The sequence below is a fragment of the Borostomias antarcticus genome (assembly GCF_949987555.1).
Source record: "Borostomias antarcticus genome assembly, chromosome: 9".
In the NCBI taxonomy this organism is placed as follows: domain Eukaryota; kingdom Metazoa; phylum Chordata; class Actinopteri; order Stomiiformes; family Stomiidae; genus Borostomias; species Borostomias antarcticus.
In genome coordinates, this window is record NC_140242.1 from 25,045,746 (window position 1) to 25,073,735 (window position 27,990).

At 45.6% G+C, this 27,990-nt stretch overlaps 1 protein-coding gene across 1 annotated transcript; it reads left to right on the forward strand.

Annotated features, from left to right (window-relative positions):
- Window positions 1-319: 319 nt before the first annotated feature.
- On the forward strand, window positions 320-27,383 carry kcnj3a (potassium inwardly rectifying channel subfamily J member 3a; the record flags this gene model as incomplete). The annotated part of the gene is made up of 3 exons (XM_084442766.1): window positions 320-1,000; window positions 1,674-1,890; window positions 26,770-27,383. 3 exons carry the CDS (start codon window positions 320-322, stop codon window positions 27,381-27,383), a joined length of 1,512 nt encoding a protein of 503 aa, XP_084298892.1.
- Window positions 27,384-27,990: the final 607 nt, after the last annotated feature.

Genomic DNA, 27,990 nt, shown 5'->3' on the forward strand with positions numbered 1-27,990 from the left:
CACCGAGGAATACTGTTAAAAACCTGGAATGCGATTTACAGTGTTTGTAGCGCATCCTGTGCATAGGCTATTCATAGGGAACTACTTTTCGGAGGTTTACTAATATATTGGCTTTGGATTGTAGTCAGGCCAGTATGTGGAGAGAGAGGACTGAGCGTGATTAGTTCAGATAACGCGCTTTCCTTATTCCCAATTCAGAGGTATTGCGCACGGCCATACGGACAACTGCAGCAAGTAGGCTACGACGAGGTCCTGTACCGAAAAAAAAGACTTCATATTGAATCCTTCCGATTACTTCTTTCGCTGCTGTCATCGTAGTATGTCTGCACTCCGAAAGAAATTTGGGGACGATTATCAGGTAGTGACCACCTCATCAAGTGGGTCTGGATTCAACCAGCCGGCGCCGGAGAAGAAGAAGAAGAGGCAGCGTTTTGTGGACAAGAACGGGCGATGTAACGTCCAGCATGGGAACCTGGGCGGTGAAACCAGTAGATACCTATCAGACTTATTCACCACTCTAGTAGATTTGAAATGGCGCTGGAATCTATTCATTTTCATCCTCACCTACACGGTGGCATGGCTGTTTATGGCGTTTATGTGGTGGATTATCGCCTACATCAGGGGGGACCTCAACCGCGTCGGCCACGATGACAAGTACACGCCGTGCGTGGCCAACGTCTACAACTTTCCCTCTGCATTTCTGTTCTTCATCGAAACCGAAGCCACGATAGGATACGGTTATAGGTACATCACGGACAAATGTCCCGAAGGGATCATTCTGTTTCTTTTCCAGTCGATCCTAGGGTCGATCGTTGATGCCTTTTTGATTGGTTGTATGTTCATTAAGATGTCCCAGCCCAAAAAACGGGCAGAGACTTTGATGTTCAGTGAGCATGCAGTCATTTCTATGCGAGATGGGAAACTAACTCTCATGTTCAGGGTCGGCAACCTGCGTAATAGCCATATGGTGTCAGCGCAGATCCGCTGCAAACTGCTCAAAGTAAGTGTCAATACTGGCTTTGGCCCCATGCAGAGCCATATATTTACACTTTACAATTACACTTCCATCAGACATTGGAAACATTACTTTGTTTTTGTTCTTTTCTATTGGCACAGTTAAACATTTGTGCGCAATTCAACTGCCGAGGACAGAAAATTTATTGCATATGGCCATAAATGGGCCTGCATCACATTGCAGGACTATTTTATGAGTTCATTATTTTGAACTTGAATTGCATCTAGGCTAATTAGACTATTTTCACACGAGCCTATGCTATTCAAACAAAAAAGTATGGCACTTTTTGCCACTCTGTAGATTCCATTCACATTTTAACCTCAGAGAAATAACAATCCCAGATTCAAGGTTTCAAAATGCAGAGTAAAAAATATTTTTTATTTTTTTCATAAAAATTTTTTTAAGCTTATTGTTGCCTACCTCATTAGTAAATTACAAAATGAATTGCTAAACTGGAGTACAAATTGTGGCTAATGGGCTATATCATAGGATTTAAACAGTGCCCTTTGATGTAAGCTACTTTATACTAGCCTCTTGCCCTTTCCACTCACAGATGATTGATTGCTTTGATTGCTTGCTAAATGTGTATAGCTGTCAGAACGTTTGACTGGGTTGCTGCTAAACTGTTGTTCCCCCTCCTCTCTCTCCATTTGCCCAGTCTCGTCAGACGCCCGAGGGAGAGTTTCTTCCGCTGGATCAGTTGGAATTGGACGTGGGCTTTAGCACCGGGGCGGACCAACTCTTCCTCGTCTCACCACTCACAATCTGCCATGTGATCGACACCAAAAGCCCATTCTACGAACTCTCCCAGAGGTCCATGCAAACAGAGCAGTTTGAGATTGTGGTGATTCTGGAAGGAATAGTGGAAACTACAGGTGAGTAATCAGAAATATTTCAGTTTATATTCTCTCATTACCAGTAAAACTGCAGGCCTGCTGCATTAATTCAGGATTGAACACCAGGTATTCAATCAAGAGGGAAAGTCACTCCGGGGATGTAAAACTGAACAGATAATTAAGCATTATCTTCAGAGATCATTTACTGCTGTTGGCAGTCAGTGGTCCACACCAAATGTGCGAGACATTGACCCTTTAAATGTTACTAGATGATATATTGATTGTATTTCATTGATCCTTGATTCTTGTGGAGTACATGTGTAGTTTAGTGGAAGGCTATTGGCTGTTGGTATATACATGACATTGATTTTATATAACTGTGTCCAATGTACCTACAGTAAAACATGTTTAGAGTATTAATGCACTCAATCTTTTTTGAGTAGGGAAGGTTTTCAACATACTGGAGGAGAAAGATGTACAGTACACAGCTAAGAAAATATGATTGAAATGGTATAGTTTTCCCTACGTGAAGTTAATCTTTCAAAGCGTATATCGTTGCATAACAAGTTTCTGCTGAGGGAGAAATCTACATGGCAAAAGCTTCTGCTCTTCGGGAGTATACTGTACTCTGCTTCCCTCATCACTTTTTGAAATTGGGAATGCCAGTTCAATGAGAACAGTAATGCCTTCAGAGAAGTTCTTAGGTGGCTGTGATCATAATATGCTCTGCATTTTCAAACACACGCATTAATTGGACTCGGGGGGGGGGGGGGGGTAGTGGTACCACAGAACTTTGAAGCTCTGCGGGAGCAACAGAACCAACTACAGAGAGAGAAAAAAGGGGAAAAGTCCTTGTTGATTCTGTGTGTGTGTGTGTGTGTGTGTGACTGTCACATACAATACATATACATACAGGTACACGACTGTACAGAGTGTGCTGTAGCTCGCTGAGGTATGGTGATATTACTCTTTATTGTGACGTTTGGCCTGCTACTGTAATACGTGGGTAAAAATGAAATTTGCTATCGTGACAACCGTAGTCTCTCTGCAGACACATCCATTCAGATGGAATATTTCATAAGGGTTTACTAATTAATGCTGCATAAGTCATCGCACAGAGATGGCCGTGTGATATATGTCCGTCTGGGTGCTGTTTAAAATCAGTCCTGGAGTGAATAGGAAATAACTAGGCCTACTTTACTTTGAATCAAAGTTCAGATGCCTCGTCTGTTCTCAGGAGGTTCTGGAACGAGGATCAGGGGCAGCGGCCCTGGCAGAGACGTGGAAACGCAGGCCTTTTGCTTTCTCTATCGAAGGGCTCAATACCTGTATATAATTCAGCAAAACAGAGAAGCGGCTAAATTGAAGCGGAGAAACACTACGGCGCTAGGACTTGTACATCCAGAAAGGCTTTGAGACGGAGTACATGTATATCGTTTTTGAACGACACTCTAAATAAGATTGCTTCAATCTTCGCTGATTAACATGACGTCGCTTCAGTTATACGGTATCGGTGTGTCGGCAACAAGGGAGTGTGAGTTCGCCGAAGGACGAATACTGCTGACGTGAAAATAATATCTGGTTAAAATTTGATGTACAGTCAAAGTAAATCCTCCGACACTTTCATTTCTGGCCAGTGTAACTGTTTCCATGGCAACCCCTTTCCTTGAGTGTTCTGGATTGCAGCACTGCACCTAAACTTAGATGTTTTATTTTATACATTCTTTACATGTAGGCCTTTGTTAGAGGAAATACTGATAAGCTGCAATGCTGTCTGGGTATTTATACACCAGCCGATCCAATGGGGTCTACTGTCCAAATCCCCTGGTTAGTTTGAGGAGCATCTTCTGATATAAGATGAGAGAGGAGTGGCGAGAGTGTTAATAAGGCTGGCGGCTCCCATAACAGGTGATCTAGTGGAGACAGAATGATACTAAAATATTAATGTGGAGGCCTGGGTGTGTTTACCTCTGAAATTATGCTGGTCTGGGTCGTGGTTTTCTTGTACGCGCTGTACAGAAAATGAACCACCGTTTATTGCATGAGTGAACCAGGATACAATCCAAGGAGTTGTTGGTTGGACACATACACACACTTTTTTGGCTGATGGGAAAAGCCTTAGCAAAGGGAAGAAAACGCACACTGGGAGAGGTGCTGGTAATGGAATAAACACGGATATAGAAAAAAGAACCTGCACACTCAGGGCTAGATGCAAAAAAAAAGGTTTAGTGGACGTCTCGGCCGTAGCCTTTGCCACAGTGGATGTGATGGACAAAGCCTATCAGCGCCAATACTCTGGGTGGTCTGATTGTCACTCACTCGGTAGGCATACTTGCCAATCTTGAGACCTCAGAAATAGGGAGCATTTCAAAACCATTTTCCTGTATCTTACTGACATTATGATTTTTTTTTTTTTTTTTTTTTTTTAAGTCGCACTGAAACGGACGTTTGAGACCATCTAACTTCCGTAGTTTGACGTATTTCTGACGCAAACAAGCTATGAGGGTGAGACGTATGTTTAGAGGAATTTGATTGGAACATTGACAAGTCGACGGGTTTTAAGAACTTTAGACAGATTCGATAGAAGGATAGCGTTGATTGACGGGTGGATGTCGTGAGATTATTGGCCTAAAATCTAAGGTACCTGTTGTCGTCATTGCACGTGACCTACCATTTTCCAGGAAGTAAGAAATTATATACTTTGATATATATATATATCAAAGTATAAATATATATTTACAACCAAAGTACAACCAAAGTAGAATTTTGTAATTGTTTTGGCATACATCCTTGAATAGGTGAACACTATGGCCAATTATGTGAACCAAAATGGGACAGAATGTTTTTTTCATTTCAGTGCGACTTTAAAGCACACAGCAACATGTTTTATATTGTTAAAAAAAATTATTTCATGAGGGATTGAACTGAAATTGAATGGGCAATATCTGTATAAATTAGTATATATCAGTATCATATTAGTCGTATCAGTATCAAATATATCAGTATCAGATCATATCAGTATCATATATATTAGTATATATCAGTATCATATACATTCATTTCAAATAAGAGTTATAAGAGTTTACTTCTTACCCGGCTGCACCATGGAGTCTAGGTGCATGCCTCTGCCCTCTGTGGCCATCTACAAATTGCTTATTGTAGTTGTAAGTGCAATGCCTTTCTGCCTGTAGCACCATCCTTGATGGTCGTGCTATGTCGTGGCCTTTTTGTGTTTTTCGATGTCTCCGTGGTGCTTCCTGTCTGTGCGACCACCATGCTCGATACAGAAGTCTACTCTGCACAGTTTACAAAAAGCACATCCCTTTCCTCTAAAACTCTCAGCGAGAAATGTAAACTCTACTTTCCACTGAGGCTGGAATTTACATTAGTATTTTTATTTCTTTGAAGAGCTCATTCTCTCTTCTGTCAGTCAGACGGTAGACGCTAGATCCTCAGGGAGAAAGTCCTGTAGCGCACGCACGGACTACACAGCTACAATGGAAACCAAACAACGGTGTAGCTGTATTGAAGTCCGAGTGGAAACAGTAAAATTTGTAGCGTTAGGTTATAATGAAACAGGTCGTGAGCTCTGTGGTTTGTAACGTGGTAGGGAGCTCTGTGGTTTGTCACGTGTTAGGTAGCTCTGTGGTTTGTCACTCGGTAGGTAGCTCTGTGGTTTGTCATGTGGTAGGTAGCTCTGTGGTTTGTCACGTGGTAGGTAGCTCTGTGGTATGTCACTCGGTAGGTAGCTCTGTGGTTTGTTAGCCATCTTTGTCTCAGTGGCTAGCTCGCTCATGGTGTTAATCACCCGTGTATGCCTTCATACTTTGACGTGCATCAAATAAACCCATACACTTCACTGCTCATTGTCTTCTATGATGTAGTATGTGACAAATAAACACCTATTAATAATTTTCCAAGCTTTAGAAATAAACTTAGCTCATACTTTGCCACTTCTCATTTTCATCCAAACCAAAATAGTGTTTGTCACAAGATGACATTAAAAGTAACTGAAGGCCCTGTCTTACATCAAGATGCAGGCTCCACGGCACACACAGGAATTATTTCCATGAAGGCTACACAGATGCAAGACATGAATATTTTCTTTGGCTCTGGCCAGCGACGGCTACATCGGCCGATGTAGCATAACTAGGAATGCACCGATGCATCGGCCGAACATCGGCATCGGCCGATGTTGGCCTTGTTGACTGCCATCGGCCCATCGGCAAATAAAATGCCATTCACCGATTGTAGTGGCTGATGTTATGTCTAACAATTGCGGCTTTTTTTGTTGAAAATTGTAGCCTACCCAGCTGCAGATTCGGAGAAGATCCGTGACGTAACACCGCAAACACACATGTAGTTTGCTTTCAAATTAAAGGGAAATAAAAATGTCGGCCGTGGGAATATTTCACCATCTCAGACAAAGATATGCGCTATGCAACTTGTAAAACTTGAAGTTCAAGTGACATTGGCTGCCTGGTGCCTTGCCTGATGCCTTTTTCACCCTACGGCAGTAGGAATGACGGACTCCGATCATCTTCATAATCCAGTATATCGGTAGACCTAAACTTTTTTGGATCATTAGATTACTTCATATTTCGTTAATCCTCCTTTTATTTATTATAGTTATTCTGTGTATTTTCTTTATCTAGCCTACGCTGTGAGCTGTAAACAGTAAGTTGGCTATCCGTCTCAGCCGGCTAGATGGAGATGCAGTGCACGCTCGCCGCAGAAAGTTCCATTCCAGCTACACTGTGGATACGTCGTTTTGCTTTGCACAAAAATGTATAGCCTAATTTTAAAATATGATGCCAGAAATAATTCACACCTAGATGAAGGTACCTATTATGCAAATGTGAAAATTTGGCGTTTTGGAAGCAAACACTTTATTTCTTTGTTTCCCTGGCACAAAAGCGGGAATAAAAATAAAATAAAATAAACATTGGCCATCGCCATCGGCCGGATTGTTATTTTAAACATCGGCATCGGCCCAGAATTTTGCAATCAGTGCATCCCTAAGCATAACCCAACTTCTAATCCATCCAAGAGGCATGGGCACTTGGCTAGTGCCCCTCTACCCCTCCCAGAAGCATGGACACAGGACTAGTGCCCTTCTACCCCTCCCAGTGACATGGACACTGGGCTAGTGCCCTTCTACCCCTCCCAGAGGCATGGACACAGGACTAGTGCCCATCCTTTTTACCCCCCAGAGGAATGAACACTGGACTTAATTTCTGTATATAGTTTTGTAACTTATGTCTTTTGTTATTGTCTGTAATGGCAGATTGAACAAATAACACAAGTACACAAACATTCAGTTGTGTTCATACATGACCACCTCTAATAAAAACCACTAGCAGTTACACCACCAAAAAGCTTACTCTTCAATGGTGCAAGTGTGCTATATTTATACTGAGAAGTGAGTTTAACCATTTCAACTCAATTACACCAACAAAATGCGTTAATGGACAGAGCCCTGTCCTTTCTAGTTGCATTTTATGTATACACTCATATATCCTACATCTCTACAAATAACCATTATGACATGTGCAATCACCATATTGAATTGATTGCGTGTGTTATTCAGTGCAGTTGAACCCAAATATAGACTCAGACTGGTAGTAACGGGCCATTTCAGAAGCCATCCACATTGATATGAATTGATTTGAAGTAACATTATGGCCGATGCATCGACATGTCAATCATACTATCACGGTGCGGTTGCCGAGGTGATGTGTGTCCATTCGTAGCATTAGATTAGAGGAATCAGGATAGACTGGTTTAAAGCCTTTTGCTGCAACACAGCTGTTTAATAAATAATAAAATAAATATCTGTTTCCATCGCATTCTGCTTTCCCAAATAACGTCTTGGGATTCGGGTACACCCCTAGTTGTTTTATGGGCACCTACACATAGATTACACTTAACCAGTATATTTTGATATCTTGATCTTGAGGAGGGAAAAATATTTTAAATATCTCTGTATTTCCATGACGGAGCTCATGTTGTCAGAAGAACCATAGATAGAACTGTCAGACGTTGACATTACTGTAGATCATAATCAGGAAATCTAGGCTAATTGTCTGCTCTTGTCCAGATCAAAGTGGAAAAGTGGCAAAGTGAAAAGACGGTTTCAGTCATTCAGCCCGGGCTGACGATGGAGGGTTGATGATGGTCTGAACGACCAAAACCTTCTTTTCACTTTGTCACTTTTCCACTTCTTCACCATGCATTACAGTAAAAACCCTATTTTTGATGCCTCCTCATTTTTAACAGCACGGCGTTATGGGTGGGCCTGACAGTCCTAGGCCCACCCACTTTTCGACAAGCCCACCCTAAACTTTTCCTTAAAAAAAATAAAAACGTTTTTACATATTTTCATTTTGTCATGAAAATATGAAAATATGTCATTTTGTCAGTCGTTTTTATTTAGTTAAAACAGTGATCTAGTTTGGAATTTAAGGCCCACCCACAATTGGCCTGGCCCATCCAAAACTGAAATCCTGGCGCAGTGCCTGTGCAGACAGTTCCTCATTTTGATTTGTACCACTTTGTTTTGCCTCAAGCCGACTGTCGACTCTAATCAGCACCTGCCGACTCTAATCAGCCAGAATCAAAGAGCGCAAACTTTTCCTGCTATTGTGAATCTTACTGTACCTATTCTCATTTCTGGAAGTCCAAATGATGGATGCAACTGAGAAGCGGCTCAAATTGGGTTGAACCCCTCTTGCTCGTCTTCCTCCTCTTCTCTCACTCCTCTGACTCTCATCTATGTTTCCATCCATGGCTCTCCAGACCAGGAGCCCATCTGTGGCCCTTTTACAGTGTTGCTAAAGCTCTGATTGCAAATTGCACAACAGGCTTGGAAATGTGCAGCCATTCGAATGGCAGTGTGTTCCATGTGAACACAATGCGATTTTATTCAAGAAGACTGCAAAATATAGAGAATTGTGTGTAGCATTTTGACAAAAGGGTGGATTAGAATTGAAATATGAGTGTAAAGCAGGCTCAGTTTCAGAGAGAGCGCATTAGTCCAGCCTTAGCACTGGCTTCCAGTAACATTTAGAGTTGATTTGAATGTCCTTCTCTTTATATACAAAGCCGTTACTACATTGCTAACTCCCTTGTCAGCTACAGCGTTCAAGAATGCTGTGATCATCCACAGCTGGTTTATTGGAGGTTCCCAGCAACAGCCGGAAGGAAATAGGGGATGCAGCCTTGGTCATTAATGTCCGAAAACTATGGAACACACTGCTTTATCGATATCAGGGAAGCCAGCTCGCTAAATATTTTTTTAAAGAAAGCTAAAAAAACGTATCTCGTTCAGCCTAGCTCCTTTTGCACTTGCTTGCTGCATTCCTTTTAAAATGTTATATCTGTACCTACAGAATTAGGAGAGCACAATTAACTACCTAAATATCCTTTGGGTCTACGTCCAGTATTAGACATATTGTGTACACATCTAAATCCCAGACTTAATTTCTCAACTTTTATAACTTTACCTTTACCTTCGTTACTTTGGGTTTTATCTTCCATCTTATTTTCCCTGCTTTTATTGGCTGCGCCCAGCAGAGCCAACATATAAGGGCGGAGCTATATATTTTCACTCGCGTGTGTTATTTTGTTGGTTTGTTCGTTATTTAGCAGGATTACACAAGAACTACCAGAACAATTTTCATGAAACTCAGTGGAGAGGTGTAGCTTGGACCAACTTAGAACCCCTTCAATTTCAGAGCGGATCAGAATAGGAATGTCACGAGAACTGATACTTCGGTACCAAGTCAATGCCAAAATTCTGAAAATGTGACGATACATGTTTTCCACAGTACTGTAAGTACCGGGGATGCAATTCTTTTGGACCTGACGGGCGAATATTACTCCTACTAGTGTGCTGCTAGCATAGTGATGTTAGCTAAATGTTCTTGGTTTGAGAAGACACAAAACAACACAAATGATTTGTGTCAGAATGGGCTTGTATGCGGCTGCTAGTCTAGTAACGTTAACGAGACCCGATCAACTTTCGCTTTCACATTAGCCTCACGTCATCCGGCTCTCCTCAATACTTTCACATACAATAGACATTCTACATCCACAATGTCTTGAATTTGAAATGAACCATTTCCAAATGTATGTTATGAATCTATTTTGTACCACTATAAACTAGAGAACTGATAGTAGCCTACCAAAATGAATCAAAAATTCAAAACGCAGTACAGTACCTAGTACTGTCGCCTCACAGCAAGAAGGTCCTTCGGGCCTTTCTGTGTGGAGTTTGCATGTTCTCCCCGCGTTCACAAGGGTTTCTTCCCAAAGAACCCAATATGAAAAAACATGACCAGATAGTCCCTGACCAGGACCTGGACTGAGCACTTAGACTTAGACCTGGACTGAGCACTTAGACTCCCTGGGCGCCATGAACGATGGCTGCCCACTGCTCCTGGCTGCCCCTGGAGGAGGACGGCCCAATGCTCCTGGCTGCCCCTGGAGGAGGACGGCCCACTGCTCCTGACTCCCCTGGAAGAGGACAGCTTAGATGGGAGAAATGCAGGGAACGCTTTCCACCAGCGACACCTGAAGAAAGCGTGTGTGTGTGTGTTGTGTGCTGTGTTCACCGCTCACATGCTCGACTGTGTGTGTGTGTAATCACTGTGTGGTCAATAGAAAAAGACATTCAAGGTCCTGGATTTATTTTTTTTGCACTTTGAGTTGCATTTATTATTGTTTATTATTATTATTATTATTATTATTATTCTGCGTTCACAAGAATGGGTCTGTCTCCGGGTGGAGGCATACAAATCTATACACGCTGAGCAGGCTTTATTTATATAATTTGTATCCTGTATTTAGCTATACATTGCTGCTATCTTGTATTAGTGATATATTGCACGACATACAGTATACATACACACCATATGGACAACATACAGTACACTATGTGGACAAAAGTATAGGGACACATTACACCTACAGGAGCTTTTATGACATCCCACTCTAAATTCATGGACATTAATATGGAGTTGCCCCCCCCCCCCCCCCCCCTTTGCAGCTATAACAGCATTCACTCTTCTGGGAAGGCTTTCTACAAGATTTTGGAGTGTATCTGTGGGATGTTTTGCCCATTCATCCAGAAGAGCATTTGTGAGGTCAGACACTGATGTTGGACGAGAGGGCCTAGCTCGCAATCTCCGTTCTAGTTCATCCCAAATGAGTTCAATGGAGTTGAGGTCAGGTCTCTGTGCGGGCCAGTGAATTTCTTCCCCACCAGCCTCACCCAACCGCCTTTATGGACCTTTCTTTGTACACTGGGGCACAGTCATGCTGGAACAGCAAAGGGCCTTCCCTTTTCATTTTGAATACCTGAGAATAATCATATAACACATTCTTTATTGAAGACAGTTATGTCTTAATGGCTCCAAAAGGAAACTACTAAAGGACATTAACCTTCTGTCTATCAGCAGTTCCTTACAAGGAACAGGAAGCAGACTGTCTCACCCACGAAACCTCATTCAACAGACAAGCAGCAAATCATAGCGGCGCAATGACATTCATTCTCTTTTGCAGAGGTTAAATTGCAGAGAGTGCAATTGCTTGAACATTTCTGTTTGAATGGTGCATCAATTACCTAGGCCTGCTGTACATATAACATGCAGTTAGATGCTCTGGGCCTCTAGTTATCCTTCTGGGAGATCTGGAAGAAAGCAATATCTGTTTCATGCTGAGTAAGAAGTTAAACAGGCAGGGATTTTAATTTCATGGTGTACTGACTTTGAATGTGCAACAGAGTGGAGTAAGAACTTTGTCAGCAACATTAAACAGAGTCTAGTATCCCTGAAAAGTATATTTTTTTGAAACACCTTCATTTAGTGACGCAACAACCTCCTTTTCACAACATAATTGCATTTTTCTGCAGCAATAGCTGTGATTCATCAGCATAAAATGCACAAATCCGACGACAGTGATGTGATTCTCATGCAAATGTTGGCGGCTGATGTACTGTTGAGGAAACGCTGGGACATTTTGTGTGATGTTGAGGCCAGAGTGGTAAGTTTGTAGACCTTTGTGAATACTTAGCCCCTGTGGTTGTGGACTGATTCCATGAACAGACCATAGATTTGACTGCATGGGAGAGGTACAGTGTTGGTTGTAAGTTTTTTTTGTTGACATCTGAGTTTCTGTGCTACCACGAATTGATTTTGAATCATTCATCATTCACCGGAACTTACCATGTTCAGAATTGACTTGATACAGTTAAGGTATGGCTGTACAGTATGTCATACTATAATTCAAGTACTGTACACTACCTGTTCAAAGTAACTGGAAGGAAATGTTTTTTTCTGACAGGAGTCATAATTAAAAAGCTCCTAAAAACACCCCACAGTGCATGTGCGAACTGAGGAGAGGGGATGTCCTCCGCGCCTCCTTAGTCATTACATTACATTACATTACAGTCATTTAGCAGACGCTTTTATCCAAAGCGACTAACAATAATTGCATTTAACGTAGGAAGAGCCAATGTACTACTACTTGCCAGAACTCACAAGTGCATTTTCTTTCTAAAACAAACAAGTGACCAAGAGCATAATCTAGTGCTGAAGGCAAAGTGCAAGAATCACAATCTAGTCGTGTGTTGATTGGTTGGATCGTTTCATGTCTTTCTCTCAGCCTCGCTTCCTTTCACTGCCTCAGGCCTTTCCATGATTCACTTGTGTTGGAGAAAAAATAGAATGTCCTTGTTGCTGTGTTTCGGCTACATGTTCTTACTAAGACGTGCGTGGGCGCTGGAGACAGCCGTACACTTGACTCGATTAGAAGTACTTTTTGGGTCTTTATTCATGTTTATGTGTGTGCGTATGAATACGATACTGTATGGGTGGATATCGGCCATACAGTATGTAGCTAGATGTAGGCCACGCCTTATGAGTCCACACGGTCATACATTTGAATGTAATATTTCTCTGGACACCATGTTTCTAGAATCTTTCTAACATGACCTACCCGTGTAAATAAAGGTTTAATAAATAAATAATATTTACAGTCACAAAGAACGTCAATACAATTTGCATCACAAGGGCATTCCAATATTGGATTGGATACGTCTCACGCAGCTGATAGCACAGCGGGCAGGTCAGTGTTCTTGATCATTAACAGCAGTGACTGAAACATACAGTAGAAGGACAGCTGTGATTGGCCATGTCCCTGAACGCCAGGCCGTGTGGTGTCTGTCTGTCTGTCTGTCTGTCTGTCTGTCGGGAGCTGCTCAGCTGAACTGAACACCGCAGGAGCACAGATAACACAGAGAGGAGAGACAAGCCTCTGGACCATAATTCATTGTGAATGATCGTATTCAGAGCGTGTCTTCTGTCTGTCTCTCTTCCCCCCCCCCCCCCCCCCGAGGTGCAGAGGGTTAATGTGAGTTCAGTGTGGACGGTTCAGGTGTCGGAGCTGGTGAGAGCGGGAGTCGCCAGTTAGATCTTAATGTGCTCGGGGTCAGGACGCTGGGGAGACAGCTGACAGCCATCCTCCTGCTCCTCCTCCCTCCCCCGTCCTCCTGCTCCTCCCTCCTCCCCCGTCCTCCTGCCCCCCCCCCCACCCGCCCCCCCCCCTCGTCCGCGAGGACAGCCTGTGCATCTGAGAATCACAATCGGAATCGTTTATTGCCAGGTAGTTTTACAACACACTAGGAATTTGTTTTCGGTCAATGGTGCATAACATGGAGACAACATTGGACAGGGCGTAGGGACGAGACGGGACAGTGCAAAGACAGGACAGTGCAAATGAGCAGTACAAAATACGAATGCAAAAATAAAAACAATATACAAAATGGAGTGGGGCCGGGGGGGGGGGGCGGGGGGTGGAGTCACAAGCCTTGTTGATGAGGCTGGTTGCCATGGGAAATTAGTGGCATGAGGTCGTGGTCCTGCCGGAGCGGAGCGGTACAAAGAGATTGCGGCCGAGGTGGGAGGGGTCAGCTGCAATCTTCCTGGCCCTCTTCAGGGCTCTGGAGGGATTACTTCCGATCACCTTCTCAGCGGAGCGGATGACTGCAGTTTGGCCTCGTCTCTGGCTGTAGCGGCGCAGTACTAGATAGTGATGGAGGAGGTGAGGACAGACTTGATGATGGAGGTGTAGAAGAGTACCATCATTGTTTTTGCTAGGCCGAATTTCTTCAGCCGCCTCAGGAAATGCATCCTCTGCTCTGCCTTCTTAGTGAAGGAGTTGATGTTTGCTGATGGCGGAAGGGGGGGGTGGGGTTCTTCCTGAAATCTACAACCATCTCCACTGTCTTGAGAGCATTGAGCTGCAGATTGGTTTGGCTACACCTGGACAGCAGCAGAGCTGAAATCCACAAAGCGGATCCTGGCGTAGGTGCCTGCGTAGTCCAAGTACTGCAGAACGTAGCGAAGGGCCCTGTTTACGGCATCGTCCACAGACCTGTTTGCTCTGCAGGTGAACTGCAGGGGGTCCAGAAGTGGGTCTGTGATGGATTTGAGGTGCAGAGCTCTGATAGGCTACATATTTAATAGCCCCTTCCTGCTCTCCTGTGTGCAGCTTTTTATTAATTTCTTCAATTTGACTTAATTTAACTTTTTTAAACGTTTTATTTTATTTTATTGCTAATCACATGTACAGAACCTGCTTCACGCCTTCTACTGGGTCCATAGGCAGGGAATTAGAGATGGGAAAAAAAAACTGGGCTGTCTTATCTTGGACCGCATGTAAATGGAAGCGTGGGCTGAGTTAATACATGTGGGGGGAAAATGGCACATTCAATTGTCGGACATTTCTACCATTAGTCAGACTCTCTTGACACATCCCGTCTGGACGCCGCTGTGCAGCGTTTCCCGTGGCAGGTTTGCGCGCGGACGACCCGCTCGGCGCCATCCCGCTCCTGAAGTGTTTACGTGGACTCTGTGAAGCCCCCCCCCCACCCACCCCCGACGTGGAGGGCTCTCCGCCGTGAGCCTGGCCAGGCAGGGAGGCCGCCGGAGCCGTGCCGGGCCGGTAATTGCTCGGAGGGACGAGCCCACGCATAATGGGCTTCGCGGCGAACTGGCTATGACATAGAGGATTCATTATCTCCTGCTGATGAACTACGCAGGCGTTCCGAGGGGGAAAGAATGTAATTGTGTCTTTAGGGATTTCTCAGGTCACAGTTGGACAGTAATGTACCACCGGTCGAAGAGGTGAGAGAGGGAGAGAGGGAGGGAGAGAGAGAGGGAGACCTGGGATGAACCCGAGCGTCGCGGCGATGCCAGCACGTCCGCCGCCTACCCGCCAGGCAGAAATCAGAGGAAATGATGGCCTCTCTGCCTCAGAATACTGACACCCCTCTGACCCCCCCCCCCACACACACAATACTACTGTGGTGTCATATTACCGCATCTCGCGCTTGGTCATACTGTATTTACAGTATGGTACCGTACCGCACGTCGCAGCAGGAGAAGACCATGCTACGTTATGACGGAGGAGAGAGGGCCACGCTGAGAATGGGGGCTCCGCCATAACCGTCATCTGTGATCAGAACTGCCCCACTCCCCCTCCGTCCCCCCTCTAAGGCAGGGGTTCCCAAACTTTCCAGCCCCCGACCCCTAAACATAATGGTGCCAGAGACTCGCGGCCCCCACTATACCCGGAGGTATTTTTGCATGCACACACACTAATAGGCCTGGGCTATTCAGACACACAGCAACAACAAAAATAATACAATATGGTAAATGGACTGCACTTATATAGCGCTTTTATCCAAAGCGCTTCACAATGAAGGCCTCTCATTCTTCCACACACACCAATGGCGGCATCTGCCATGCAAGGTGCTAGCCTGGGAGGGATCATTGGGAGCAATTTGGGGGTTCAGTGTCTTTGCCCAAGGATACTTTGACATGTCATCAGGAGGAGCCGGGATTCGAACTGCCAACCCTGCGATCATTCGACGACCCGCTCTACCTCCTGAGCTACAGCCACCCCGATAATAGCAACAGCCTAACAACCAAAATATTAATTTATATGGTAATTTCATTTAGTGAATGTTAAAAGTACCAAATAGGAGGGGTGGGCACTGTGCTTAGATGCTGTCACCAATCACCTCAGGCGTCACATGAGGACAAAGAAAATCGGTCTGCATTTTTTTTTTTTGCAGCACTATTATTTTAAATGACGGCTCAAATAGGCTGCTTTTAAATTGTATTCTGGAAATAGGCCATTTTGAATCCCCCCCACCCCAATCAAATAACGACCCCCACTTTGGGAACCACTGCTCTAAGGGACCACAATGGAAATAATCCATAGGGCTTCATTGTGTCATCCTGACCTGTTTTGTTTTAATGTTCAATCAATCAATCAATCATTAAGGTTGTGCTCTGCTTTTAGTGTTCCGCCATTGGTTGTGCTCCTCTGACGGTCCCTGTACTCCATGCTCGTCCGTCGAGGGCCTGACCACGCAACCACGTTAACCTTTCGTTCTCGGAAGCACTGTAGCTTCTAGTGAGACGACCCTCCGGGATGTGTCGGCGTCTATTTCTGTCTCGCAGACACGCCGTGGCTTGTTGCCTCTCGCGCCGCCCACGCTGTAAAAACCCCAGAGGGCGGACGGAGAGACGTGTGTGTCCGTGTTCGAAAGGTCACAGAAGCAGGGTGTTACGACCTGGGGTCGCAACTTAGGAGTTAAGGACATTATTTTCTTTCTTTTCCTCGTTCTAGTAGGACACTAGAACATTCTATCTTCTAGTAGAGGATGACATTGGTAACTGTTGTCCCGTTACCAATGTCAGTCTACGTTATGAAATGTTACGTGGGTTAATGTGGAGAGGGACTTCCGGGGTTAGTGGTCAACACGTGGCGGGAAGAGGAGCTGGGTAGAGAAGCCCAGCTGAGACAATCAACGAGCGAGGGTGTTTTTTTGGGGCGAGGGCTTCCTCATCACCGGAGGAAGCATGCCCGGGATGTTTTCCCGTCCGTGAAGGTGCAGTGAGAAGAGACTGGCGGCCCGAGACCAATCACCTGTTTCCCATTCGGTCTTTTTGGCCAACAAATTGAACTGTCATTGTTTTCGGACGCTACAAACCCGAAAGCCACCGCTTGTGCCGGGAGCGCGCCCTTGGAGTCGACCCACAGTGCGGCTAGACAGAGGTAAGGGACGACAGTCGGCAAAGTTTGTTCGGGCTCACTTTCCCATTTATTTCTTCTCTTTGGGATAGCAATGATTGATTAGGACGTAGCTTGGACCTAACACAGGGCCATTTGTCCTGTCTGCCATTAGTTTGTGTTTGGCTCGGCGCCGATCGATGGATTGCTGTTTTTTTAACATGGTTCTCTTGGTGTCAGAGATTCTCCCGGCGCCCATTGTCTCGCGGCCGTCGTAATGGTCAGGCTGAATTATGTTGAGCCTCCTGTTCCCCTGCCTGGCCTGTCACCTGACCCTGGCTAGAGGGTTGGCAGCCTCCTTCTCGTGTCACCGCCCCCCCATCTCTCTCTCTTACTCTTTCTCTCTCCTCTATCGCTCTCTTCTATCTCCCTCCTCTTTCTCTACCTCTCTCTTTCTCTCTCAATCATCTCTCTCTCTCTCCCTCCTCTCTCTACCTCTCTCTTTCTCTCTCAGTCATCTCTCTCTCTCTCTCCTCCTCTCTCTACCCTTCTCTTTCTCTCTCAGTCATCTCTCTCTCTCTCCCTCCTCCCTCTCTACCTCTCTTTTTCTCTCTGTCATCTCTCTCTCTCTCCCTCCTCTCTCTATACCTCTCTCTTTATCTCTGTCATCTCTCTTTCTCCTTCCTCTCTCTACCTCTCTCTTTCTCTCTCAGTCATCTCTCTCTCTCTCCCTCCTCTCTCTCTACCTCTCTCTTTCTCTCTCAGTCATCTCTCTCTCTCCCTCCTCTCTCTCTACCTCTTTCTCTCTCAGTCATCTCTCTCTCTCTCTCTCTCTCTACCTCTCTTTCTCTCAGTCATCTCTCTCTCTCTCCCTCCTCTCTCTTTCTCTCTGTCATCTCTCTCTCCCTCCCCTCTCTCTACCTCTCTCTTTCTCTCTGTCATCTCTCTCTCTCTCCCTCCTCTCTCTCTACCTCTCTTTCTCTCTCAGTCATCTCTCTCTCTCTCCCTCCTCTCTCTCTGCCTCTCTCTTTCTCTCTCAGTCATCTCTCTCTCTCTCCCTCCTCTCTCTCTACCTCTCTCTTTCTCTCTGTCTTCTCTCTCTCCCTCCTCTTTCTCTACCTCTCTCTTTCTCTCAGTCATCTCTCTCTCTCTCCCTCCTCTCTCTCTGCCTTTCTCTTTCTCTGTCAGTCGTCTATCTCTCTCTATCGCCTCCTCTGTCCTCTATCTCTCTCTACCTCTCTCTCTCTCAGTCATCTATCTCTCTCTCTCTCCCTCCTCTCTCTCTTTCTCTCTCAGTCATCTCTCTCTTTCTCTCCCTCCTCTCTCTCTTTCTCTCAGTCGTCTATCTCTCTCTCTCTCCTCTCTGAGCCCTGGCTTCCCAACAACGCCCACCCCTCCCCCATCCCAGTACCACCACTCCACCGTCTGCTCTTATCCAGTCTCTTCCCTCCTTACTGTTTTCTGTGTCGCGCGTCGCCTGGGCAGGATGAGCATTGGGGGGGGGGGGGGGGGGGGGGGGGCACAGGATGCAAACCTTACTAATTGATTGAATTCTACAGTATTATACAGAGTACTTTATTTCCCATCTGTGACAAGTGAGGCTGGACCGCCCTGCGCTTTTACCACTTAATGGTGGTCACCATAGAAACAGATTATCTGTCTCCCAGATAGGAGTGGTTCCCATAATAAACGTATCGGTATCAAAATGGTGATGTGTATTTTTCCACCACCCGCTAACAGACACAATTTTGTCCTGTCCCTTCAGGTGGTTTATTGAAAAAAAAAAAAGGTGACCGTCGAGTTGTCAAGGAGCCGCAGTAGCCTAATCACCACGGTATCATTCCGACAGGGGAGCTGAAGTGTCCCGACTTCAATGCAAAGAGGGAGACATCTCTCAGAGGCTTATTTTCCGTTCCTCCGCCCCCTCACCTTTCCCAGTTCTCTCAGTGAAGACTCTTGAATATTTAACGCCACCCGAGCCCCCCCCCAAAAAAGGACCCGTGCGGGAATGTTTTTCTTCAGCTGTTCAGAGACTGGTTCGCCGCGGCACCGTACGGCACAGTGCTGTCGTTGCTCGCCGCTTCTCGAGGCTGTGCGGAGCACGTGCGGTTGGTACGACTTCCGCGCCGCGGCAGTAGCGCTGTCACACACACGGAACAGCGCCTCGGATAAACGATTACATCGGGGGCGTTGTTGTGTCGTGACACGCTCTGTTTATACCCCCTCCACGTTCGCATCCCTGGTGCTGTTCGCGTTCGTCTCACGTAACACGCGCACACAGCCCTGGGCGTCTGTCATAGGTGAGAGGCTGTGTGGATCCGTTTGTATGTGCGTGGGTGTGTGTGTGTGTGTGTGTGTGAGAGAGAGAGGTATGGAAATGGAGGTCGAGAGAGAAAAATAGTTTGTCTGTTGAGATTGTTCTCATATCTGCCACTGAGAGCTGATGTAGAACTCAGGGAAGGACTGTGCCGCCCACCTCACTCCCAGTGGCTACTGGAGTTCAAGTGAGAATCATGCTAATAATAATAATAATAATAATAGTACTGTGTTTACTCCCAGACGTCGACCTATGACCTCGTATCTGCATGGCGCTGCTTCCAGGCCTGGCTGTGTTCGCTTCGTAACTCGGCTCAGGAAAGCCCCGTATCGGACACGCGAGGACAGGAGGTGTTCTGGGGGTCCGGCCCTGGCGGAGGGTCCCGGAGCTGCGGGGCCCCAGATCCACACGGCGTGGCCCCCGGTATGACTGGGCCCTGATCCCCCAGCGCCTGTGGCGTGTCTATATCCGGGATAAGCCTCTTGTTTGCCGCGCGGCTCCACCAGCGGTGGCAGAGTGGGCTCACCGAGCTACCGGCCGCAAACAGCGGCGAGCTTCCTCCATACTTCTGCTTTTTTTTCTTTCTTTCCTCATTCCAGTCACAGAGGAATCTCTTTTATCTCAGCTGTCAATGTCGAGAGTCTTACCTGCTGTTTTCTGTTAGTTGCTTTTGGACTACAATGGCGGACCCAGCGTTATCTACTGAACCGCACGGACTTGCTCTCTGAGGGGGAATTGGTTCTGGGATACGGATCTGCACGGATCACACACACACACACACACACCGCTGTGATGACTGATTCTGATTCAGATCAATCCAGAAAGGCGCGTTGAATGAATGTATTAATATTCACAGGACAGCTATTATTACGACTGAACATTTTAACATACAGTACAGTTCAGTACCGAGTCTATTGATTGTTTTTGTTTTTTTGTATTGCACTTTTATTGCTTTGTCATCACGTCGACTTGGAAATGACAGATCGACCTTGCCGCAAATTGAACATGGCCGGGAACGACGGCAGAACGTAATTAGCTGTGCTGAAAGCTGTTAGTTCAGCAGTTCTGTGTTCTTTAATACACAAGTTGTATTGTTCCATGGTTTAGATTGGTTTGGAGTTTGGTGCACACACGCTGCACACATCAACATTGCACACACGTTGCACTTTGTACACTCACTGTACAGTATACACTCACCGCACTCCACTTTGTATATTGTATTTTGTATTCGTATTTTGTACTGCTCATTTGCACTGTCCTGTCTTTGCACTGTCCCGTCTCGTCCCTACGGCCTGTCCAATGTTGTCTCCATGTTATGCACCATTGACCGAAAACAAATTCCTAGTGTGTTGTAAAACTACCTGGCAAGAAAGGGATTCTGATTCCGAGTTCCTAGACTCAGGCGCTTCCTTTTTGACGTCTTATTATCTTGCATGGGAACAGAATCGGAGTTGAGAAGAAGGGATTTCATACTTTAATAATCCCATGCGGGATGATGAAGGCACATACTCGGTTATTTTCATCTCACCGAAGTTCAATATCACCTAAATGTGCGACAGAGCTGACATCTCAGGGTTACGCCTCAACAGAAACACCTGCTGTTTCTGACAAGCTAAGAGCATGGCTTGGTGTAGCTGGGTGTGAAATGACGTACACAGCACTTTGGAGACCCTAAACAAGCTGACAGCTCGGGCATCTCTGACACACAGAGGCCGGCAGGGCCACATACATTTATACCATGGTCTGGGTGAATACTCAAATCTGATTGGCTGGAGGGGTGGTGGTTAAAACCGTATATTGCACACCTTATAATGCACACCTCGGCTGAAGTTTAATCACCGTTCTAAATCATTGCGCCATTAAACCCATGTTAACTATGGGATGTTACATAACATGTTTCGCTGTTTCACTGTTTCAACATTCCAATGTAACAGCCTTTTAATGTCAATTTTAGGACTGTCCGTCAGTTTATCAAGTCTTAGGCCTACATTTTTTTTTCACCGGCACGTAGATTACCAATATGTGGTCTGTTTATCAAAATAAAGCCTGTTTGAAAATATGTCGTAACTTTGTCGGTTCCCCGTAGTGTCTCAGATGTAGTAGCCGAACTAGTTTCATCCACGCTGTATCTATAGCAACAGTAAATGGCTTTGATTGCTGAGCTCTTTGATGTTTCTATGGTGGTTGGCTACAAGCTATCAACTGCCGACTACGTTACCCAAGTAAGAGATAAATAAACAACACCATGGAGGACTTCAAGATTTCAGACCCAATAAATCGAGGGAATATATCAAAGCATAAACTGTGTATTTCTCTATATTTTAATGTAGAAAATGTGAGTAAATGGCACATATTATTTTGGGTAAAATGACCATGGTATAAGCGGGATAATCAACTCGGAGCTGTGCATTATACGGTCAGGATGCACTCCGCTTCGCGTCGGGTTGTTATCTGCCTCCGTGCAGGGGCGGACTGGCCATCGGGAGCACCGGGAATTTTCCCGGTGGCCTGGCACACCAAATGGCCTGCCCCCCCCTCCCCCCTGTCAACAAATCACGCAGCCCCCACCTGTCAACAAAACAAAACTGAAGGTGTTCCATCTCACCGTGTCGGCTTGGCTCGTGGCCTGACTGGGGCTACATTTCCCGGCATGAAATATTCACCCAGTCCGGCCCTGCCTCCGTGTCGTGCATCCAAACTGCATAATGCTCAGCTCCGAGTTGATTATCCCTCAGGCTACTTGATTTGACTCAGTGGGCAGCCCCAGCGCTGACACAGCAGGGCCACGTACGTTTATTTTGAACCACCTGCTTTACTGTACCGCGCTGTTCTCAGGTCATACAGAGAAACACCAAGGAGGCACACCACACCACGGCACATCACATCACACCACACACACACACACACACACACACACACACACACACACACACACACACCACACACACACACACAAAGGGCTCCCACGGGGACTTGAAATCCTTGAAAGTTTGTGAATTTGAGAAAAAAAATCAAGGCCTTGAAAGTGCTTGAAAATAGACAAAAATAGACATGGGTCACAGCTTGATTTTGTGAAAGAATATGTTCCATTTTTTTAACGTAATATTAGTAAATATGTTACGCTGTCTGCATGTCTCCCGCCATCTGAGAGTCGCACGCGAGTCGCGCCACCTTCCCCCCAAAAAGTGCGGTCAAATGTTTCTGCCGGCAAACAAGATATAGACTTGTATGTAGTTAAGCGAATCTCCAGCTATGCCTGGAAAATGCAAGTTCCAGGATGAGTGGCTTGATAAAGACATCTACAAAGAATGTCTGCTTAAAGATTCACTGGACATGCAGATGGCCCAATGCAGAGCCTCACTACCAGCACAGTAGCCTACGTAAAGCCGACGGGACACATTGGTTGTAGTTTGGTAAATTTGCGACGGTACCAACAGCTGACGTATCCGACCCCGTGCCTTTATAGTCGCAAAATAACCTAACTTAAGGAGACATTACATTACATTACATTACATTACAGTCATTTAGCAGACGCTTTTATCCAAAGCGACTAACAATAATTGCATTTAACGTAGGAAGAGCCAATGTACTACTACTTGCCAGAACTCACAAGTGCATCTTCTTTCTAAAACAAACAAGTGACTAAGAGCATAATCTAGTGCTGAAGCAAAGTGCAAGAATCACAATCTAAAGTACAGTGCAATATAATATAATAAGTGCTTAGGTGGGAGGATTGTTGTAGTACTTCTTGAAGAGATGAGTTTTGAGCCTGCGACGAAAGATGGGCAGCGACTCTGCTGTCCTGACATCAGTGGGCAGCTCATTCCACCACTGCGGGGCCAGGACAGAGAAGAGCCGTGACCGTGTCGATCGACCGCAGGAGCCTCGGAGTGACGGGGCAACCAGTCGCCCTGAGGTAGCAGAGCGTAGTGGTCGGAGGGGGTGTAGGGTTTGACCATGGCCTGGAGGTAGGAGGGGGCTGTTCCTTTCATTGCCCTGTAGGTTAGCGCCAGAGTTTTAAACTGGATGCGAGCCGCTACAGGGAGCCAGTGTAGGGAACGGAGAAGGGAAGTTGTGTGGGAGAACTTGGGGTGGTTGAACACCAGGCGAGCAGCAGCTTTCTGGACAAGTTCCAGAGGTTTAATGGCTGACGCCGGTGAGACTGTAGGCAATGTTGCTGTCACTGCTGCTGAAATACATACAGTAACTATGATGTAATTAAATACCCACCCTGACTTTATTCAAGCCTCTCTTTTTAATAGTGATGTCTGTGAGCGGCTAGTAGGCTACTTATAAAAATGTGCATCTTGATCCGTGTCTCAAACACACACACACACACACACGCACACACACATGCACACACACCACACTTAACCACACCACACACACACACCACACCACACACACACACACTCTGCGTCATGAGCATGAGGAGAGCGAGACAGACAGCAGGCTATATGAGAGATATATGAGACCAAGGGAACATGGCCCCTGTGCTTTATTAAAGATGACATTTGTAATATGAGCCCTGGTCGTCTCTCATGATGAGTCTTCCACCGAAAACAAACAGACTGGGAGAGGCTGGACGATGTGAAAGGTCAGGAGCCTGCCGACAATCAAACCGTTCCATCTCCGAGCTCAGGGCATGATGGACGAGCCGGCCAGTGAGGAGAGTGAAGGACCACTCCCTGATGTTAGTCTGGCATCGGACCGGGACGATAGCAGTTAAGAGTTGTTCAAGTCTGCCTCCGACCGACTGCACAGTTTAGCAACAGGTCCAAATAGCCTCCATGTGGTACGTTTACACGACCCGCTGTGGTAGATGTGGTTTCCATAGAAACACAGTCTCGGCCAGGTATGATATTTATGGTTATATAAGGCTTCACTTATACCAAAACACTTTATTCATCTTTTGCTTTGTCTGTCTGTAGGATACCATTTAAAACGTCTTTGCTTGTATGTGCTGTAAATGTTGAAATGACGATTATTACCTAACAGAGCTGGTGAGGGAAGCAGCACTCTGCTTCACTATAGAAGGGATTTACTTGACTCCAGTAACCTGTCACGTTCTGGCCTAGTCGCATTGAACTTCATCTTGATTTTTAATATCCTCTACTTAACATTTTCAACTCAGCTTGACATTGACTTTTAATCGTGTCCTCTGGCGCACTTTTTAGGGATGAGACTTTCAGCTCAGTGCGATCTAGCAAGGGGAAGTGCTATGTCTGGAAGACAGGCAAGCTGTTGGCGCCGGTGAACAGACACACAGGCAAACAGCAGACATCTCAAGTCAAAAAAGCAGTTGAGAAGTGCGCATCAGAGCTCAAGAATGTGTATGTGTGTCTGTAAACAAGTGCCACGGCTTTGGCCGCGAGCGCCCTGACAGGGTAGTGATACAAATGCCTGCTAGGTTCTCCACAGTTAGCCTCGATCAGCTTCTCAGCCTCCAGTCCCTATCAAGCAGCGTGGGCCTTAGTTAGTGTACTCTAGCGTACTGTATCTCCACACGCTGGAAGCACTCTGAAATCTGACGCGATAGGGCAGGAGTAATACGCTCACAATACCCTGACCGCACTCCATGTTCAGCATCTCACACATCTATGGCTTTTAAAAAGGCTGCTATCAGCGTGTTACTTCCTGACCTCGGGAGCAGGACAGAAACATATAGTCGCCATTATGACGATAATCATCCCCCAACACAACCTGCTGTGGTCAATTTGAACGCTGAGTAAGTCTTAAGAGTTGTGATTCATTGGTAGCTGCCAGAGCAGCTACTATTTGGATAGTAGTAGTAAAATTATATATCCTGTATCCACTCTCCAGCAAGACTAGTGCCTCCAGCTCACTGCTTGTACACTGGTCTGAAAGGAAATGGGAGACATACCGTTCAGTTTGCTGGACTGACATCTGTCACATTGATTTTGTTGAATTGTGTTTTTCTTGCTAAATTATGACTTATAGTCTTCAGAGTGGCACCCTTGTGAGACTTATTTTTTAGACATTCAGATTTATAAAAGCTTGGCAGAGTTTGGTATAATACGAGCATTGAGATAATAATCATTCATAGCAGCTGCCGCACATAGTTGATGAGTGTGTGCGTTATCGCTGAAGATTAATCCATAACTTTATGTAAAACAAATGCGTGTTGTTGCTCATTAATTCACTCCTCATAATTTGACTAATTTATTAATTTGCATATGGGGATGTGAGTGTTTATGAAATTCAGTGTCGGCAATATAATTGGAAATGATGCCAACTACATCATAATCTAGTGGTAAAAATATGCAACCGTTATTTATTTTGATGTTGAATTTGAAGGTGCAGAATTCATCAGGATGTTGTCGTTTGTAAACACTCCGTCTTGGAGTTCCTCAGTCAGCACAAAACAGGTACAGCCCCGCCCCCCCAAGCCCCCGTCCGGGCTCCCCGCTGTTCAGCTCTCCAGTAATTAGATTATCTTAATCTTGCATTGTTTGTAGTGACTAGCCAAGGTCAAGACGTGGACGGAATGGCTGAGCAGCCAAAGACTTTCTATGCAACCGTTTGAATGTTTAGAACGTCTGCATCAGCCATCTTACTAAGGGCTTGTGCATGAGACCGAAATAGCATTCTTCTCTGCCAATGAATTGCCGTGGGTGAAAATAGCTTCTTTTTTTTGCCTTTCCAATGTTATCTTCATGAATAGACAATGAATGCTGATTCTCTGTGCTGTAGTAAACTGAATTATGTATTAGAGTACTCTTCCTCATACATTAGTGAGTAGGCATCTGTACCTGTTAGCAGCAGTGCGCAGAAAAGTGGCACCTCTACAATAATGAATGGGTGGTCTACTGCACAGCAAAAACAGGTACAGCAGCACTGGCCTGTAAGCATTATGCTAAACATATATAATAATAAAAATATGCTAATATAACTAAATGCTACAACAGCTTTGGAATGGCATTAGTGAAAAACGTTTTTAGAAGGTGCCTTGGGGAGCTTAGAGAGTGTAACCAAAGTACAAACGATGAGGGAATTAAATTGCCCGCTCCTTCTTTGAATTCCACATTAATAACGGGCGTCGTTACCAAGGAATTTCCCCAAGAGACAAATCGATGGTTGACAATCAATGGGAGCGTCTCAGAAAATATTTGTTTATAATATTATTTGGAAAATCAATCAATATCCTCAGTAATACTGTAGCTTCTAGTCAACAAGTCGGTTTAATGCAGTGATATTGTTTGTATCGTCATTTGAAAATGAAAAGGATCTTTGAGGAATACTTCCTCGTCCAAACTGAGGGCACCACGCCAAAGCTGAAATTGAATCAGAATAGCTCTCTGATTCTGAGTAGATTGTGATTTCAAAAGCTTTGTGTGACTTGTGCAGTGGCGAGACAATGCTGAATACTGCAATACCGCATTGCAGAACTGAAGTTAATTTGCCCAAGTGATAATAGCACAGAGACAACCCATCCAGAGACAAAACATCCAGTCAACCGTGACCTTTTCTTGTCTGCTTCTGTTTCCGTTGGACAGGGATGACTTGCCAAGCGAGGACGTCTTACACCGAGGACGAGGTCCTGTGGGGACACCGTTTCTACCCGGTCATCTCCCTGGAGGAGGGCTTCTTCAAGGTGGACTACTCCCAGTTCCACGCCACCTTCGAGGTAGCGTCCACCCCCCACAGCGTGAAGGAGCAGGAGGAGGCCCTGCTGTTGTCCTCGCCCCTGATGGCGCCCTCTCTGTGCAACAGCGGGGGGGACAGGGCCGGCTCCCTGGACGGCCTGGAGGCTCTGGAGGACGCGCTGGAGAGCGCCAGCAAGCTGCCGTCCAAGCTGCAGAAGATGCAGGGTCGCGACGGGCTGCCGCGGAAGCTGCTGCGCATGAGCTCCACCACGTCAGAGATGACCTACAGCCTGGGAGACCTGCCCATGAAGCTGCAGCGCATCAGCTCCGTGCCCGGCGTCTCCGACGACAAGCACGCGGGCAAGGCCGCCAAGATGGGCAACGATCCCATTCCCATTAGCAAATCGGTGGCAGACTTGCCCCCCAAGCTGCAGAGGCTAGCAGGGGGAGGGGGGCAGGGGGGCAGGATGGACGGACACTTGCCCCCCAAACTGAGAAAAATGAATTCAGACCGCTTCACGTAAAATATATTTTAAAAATGGCCGACGCGTTTTAAGTCAACAACACCACCCCGTCCAACAACCCCGTTTCCTCTTGTATTATGTCTATTCATTAAAGGACAACATTCTTATATTAAAGAAAATGTAGTTATATAAATACGTACAGACCACTCCTTATATGAACCAGGGTGATGGAATACGGCACATTTGTTCCTGGATGCAATTATACATGCTATGACGTGAGACGCCTGGCTATGTCAGGATGTCGATTAGCACACTCTGGCATGTAAGAAACGCCACGCGCATGTAGAGCACAAACTCTCATTTCTGGCATGACATTTATTGATATTTTACAGAGATGACTTCAATAGTGAATTTTACTAACTCTGAACAGTTGCACAAAGCCATATGGGTTACGCGGTGGAGAGCTACATTACATGGTTCTAATTTGTGGTGAAGAAGGGTACATGCGTTCGATTTGAGTTGACTGCTTTTGTTGTTCAATGTAATATTGTGTGGCAATGTTATGTTAACTGCATGCTCTTATTGACTTAGCTAGATAAAGGTAATAGACACAGATGTTTAGCCTTAACTATATTACCTTGTTTCCATCTCCACGTTTCTTCACAGA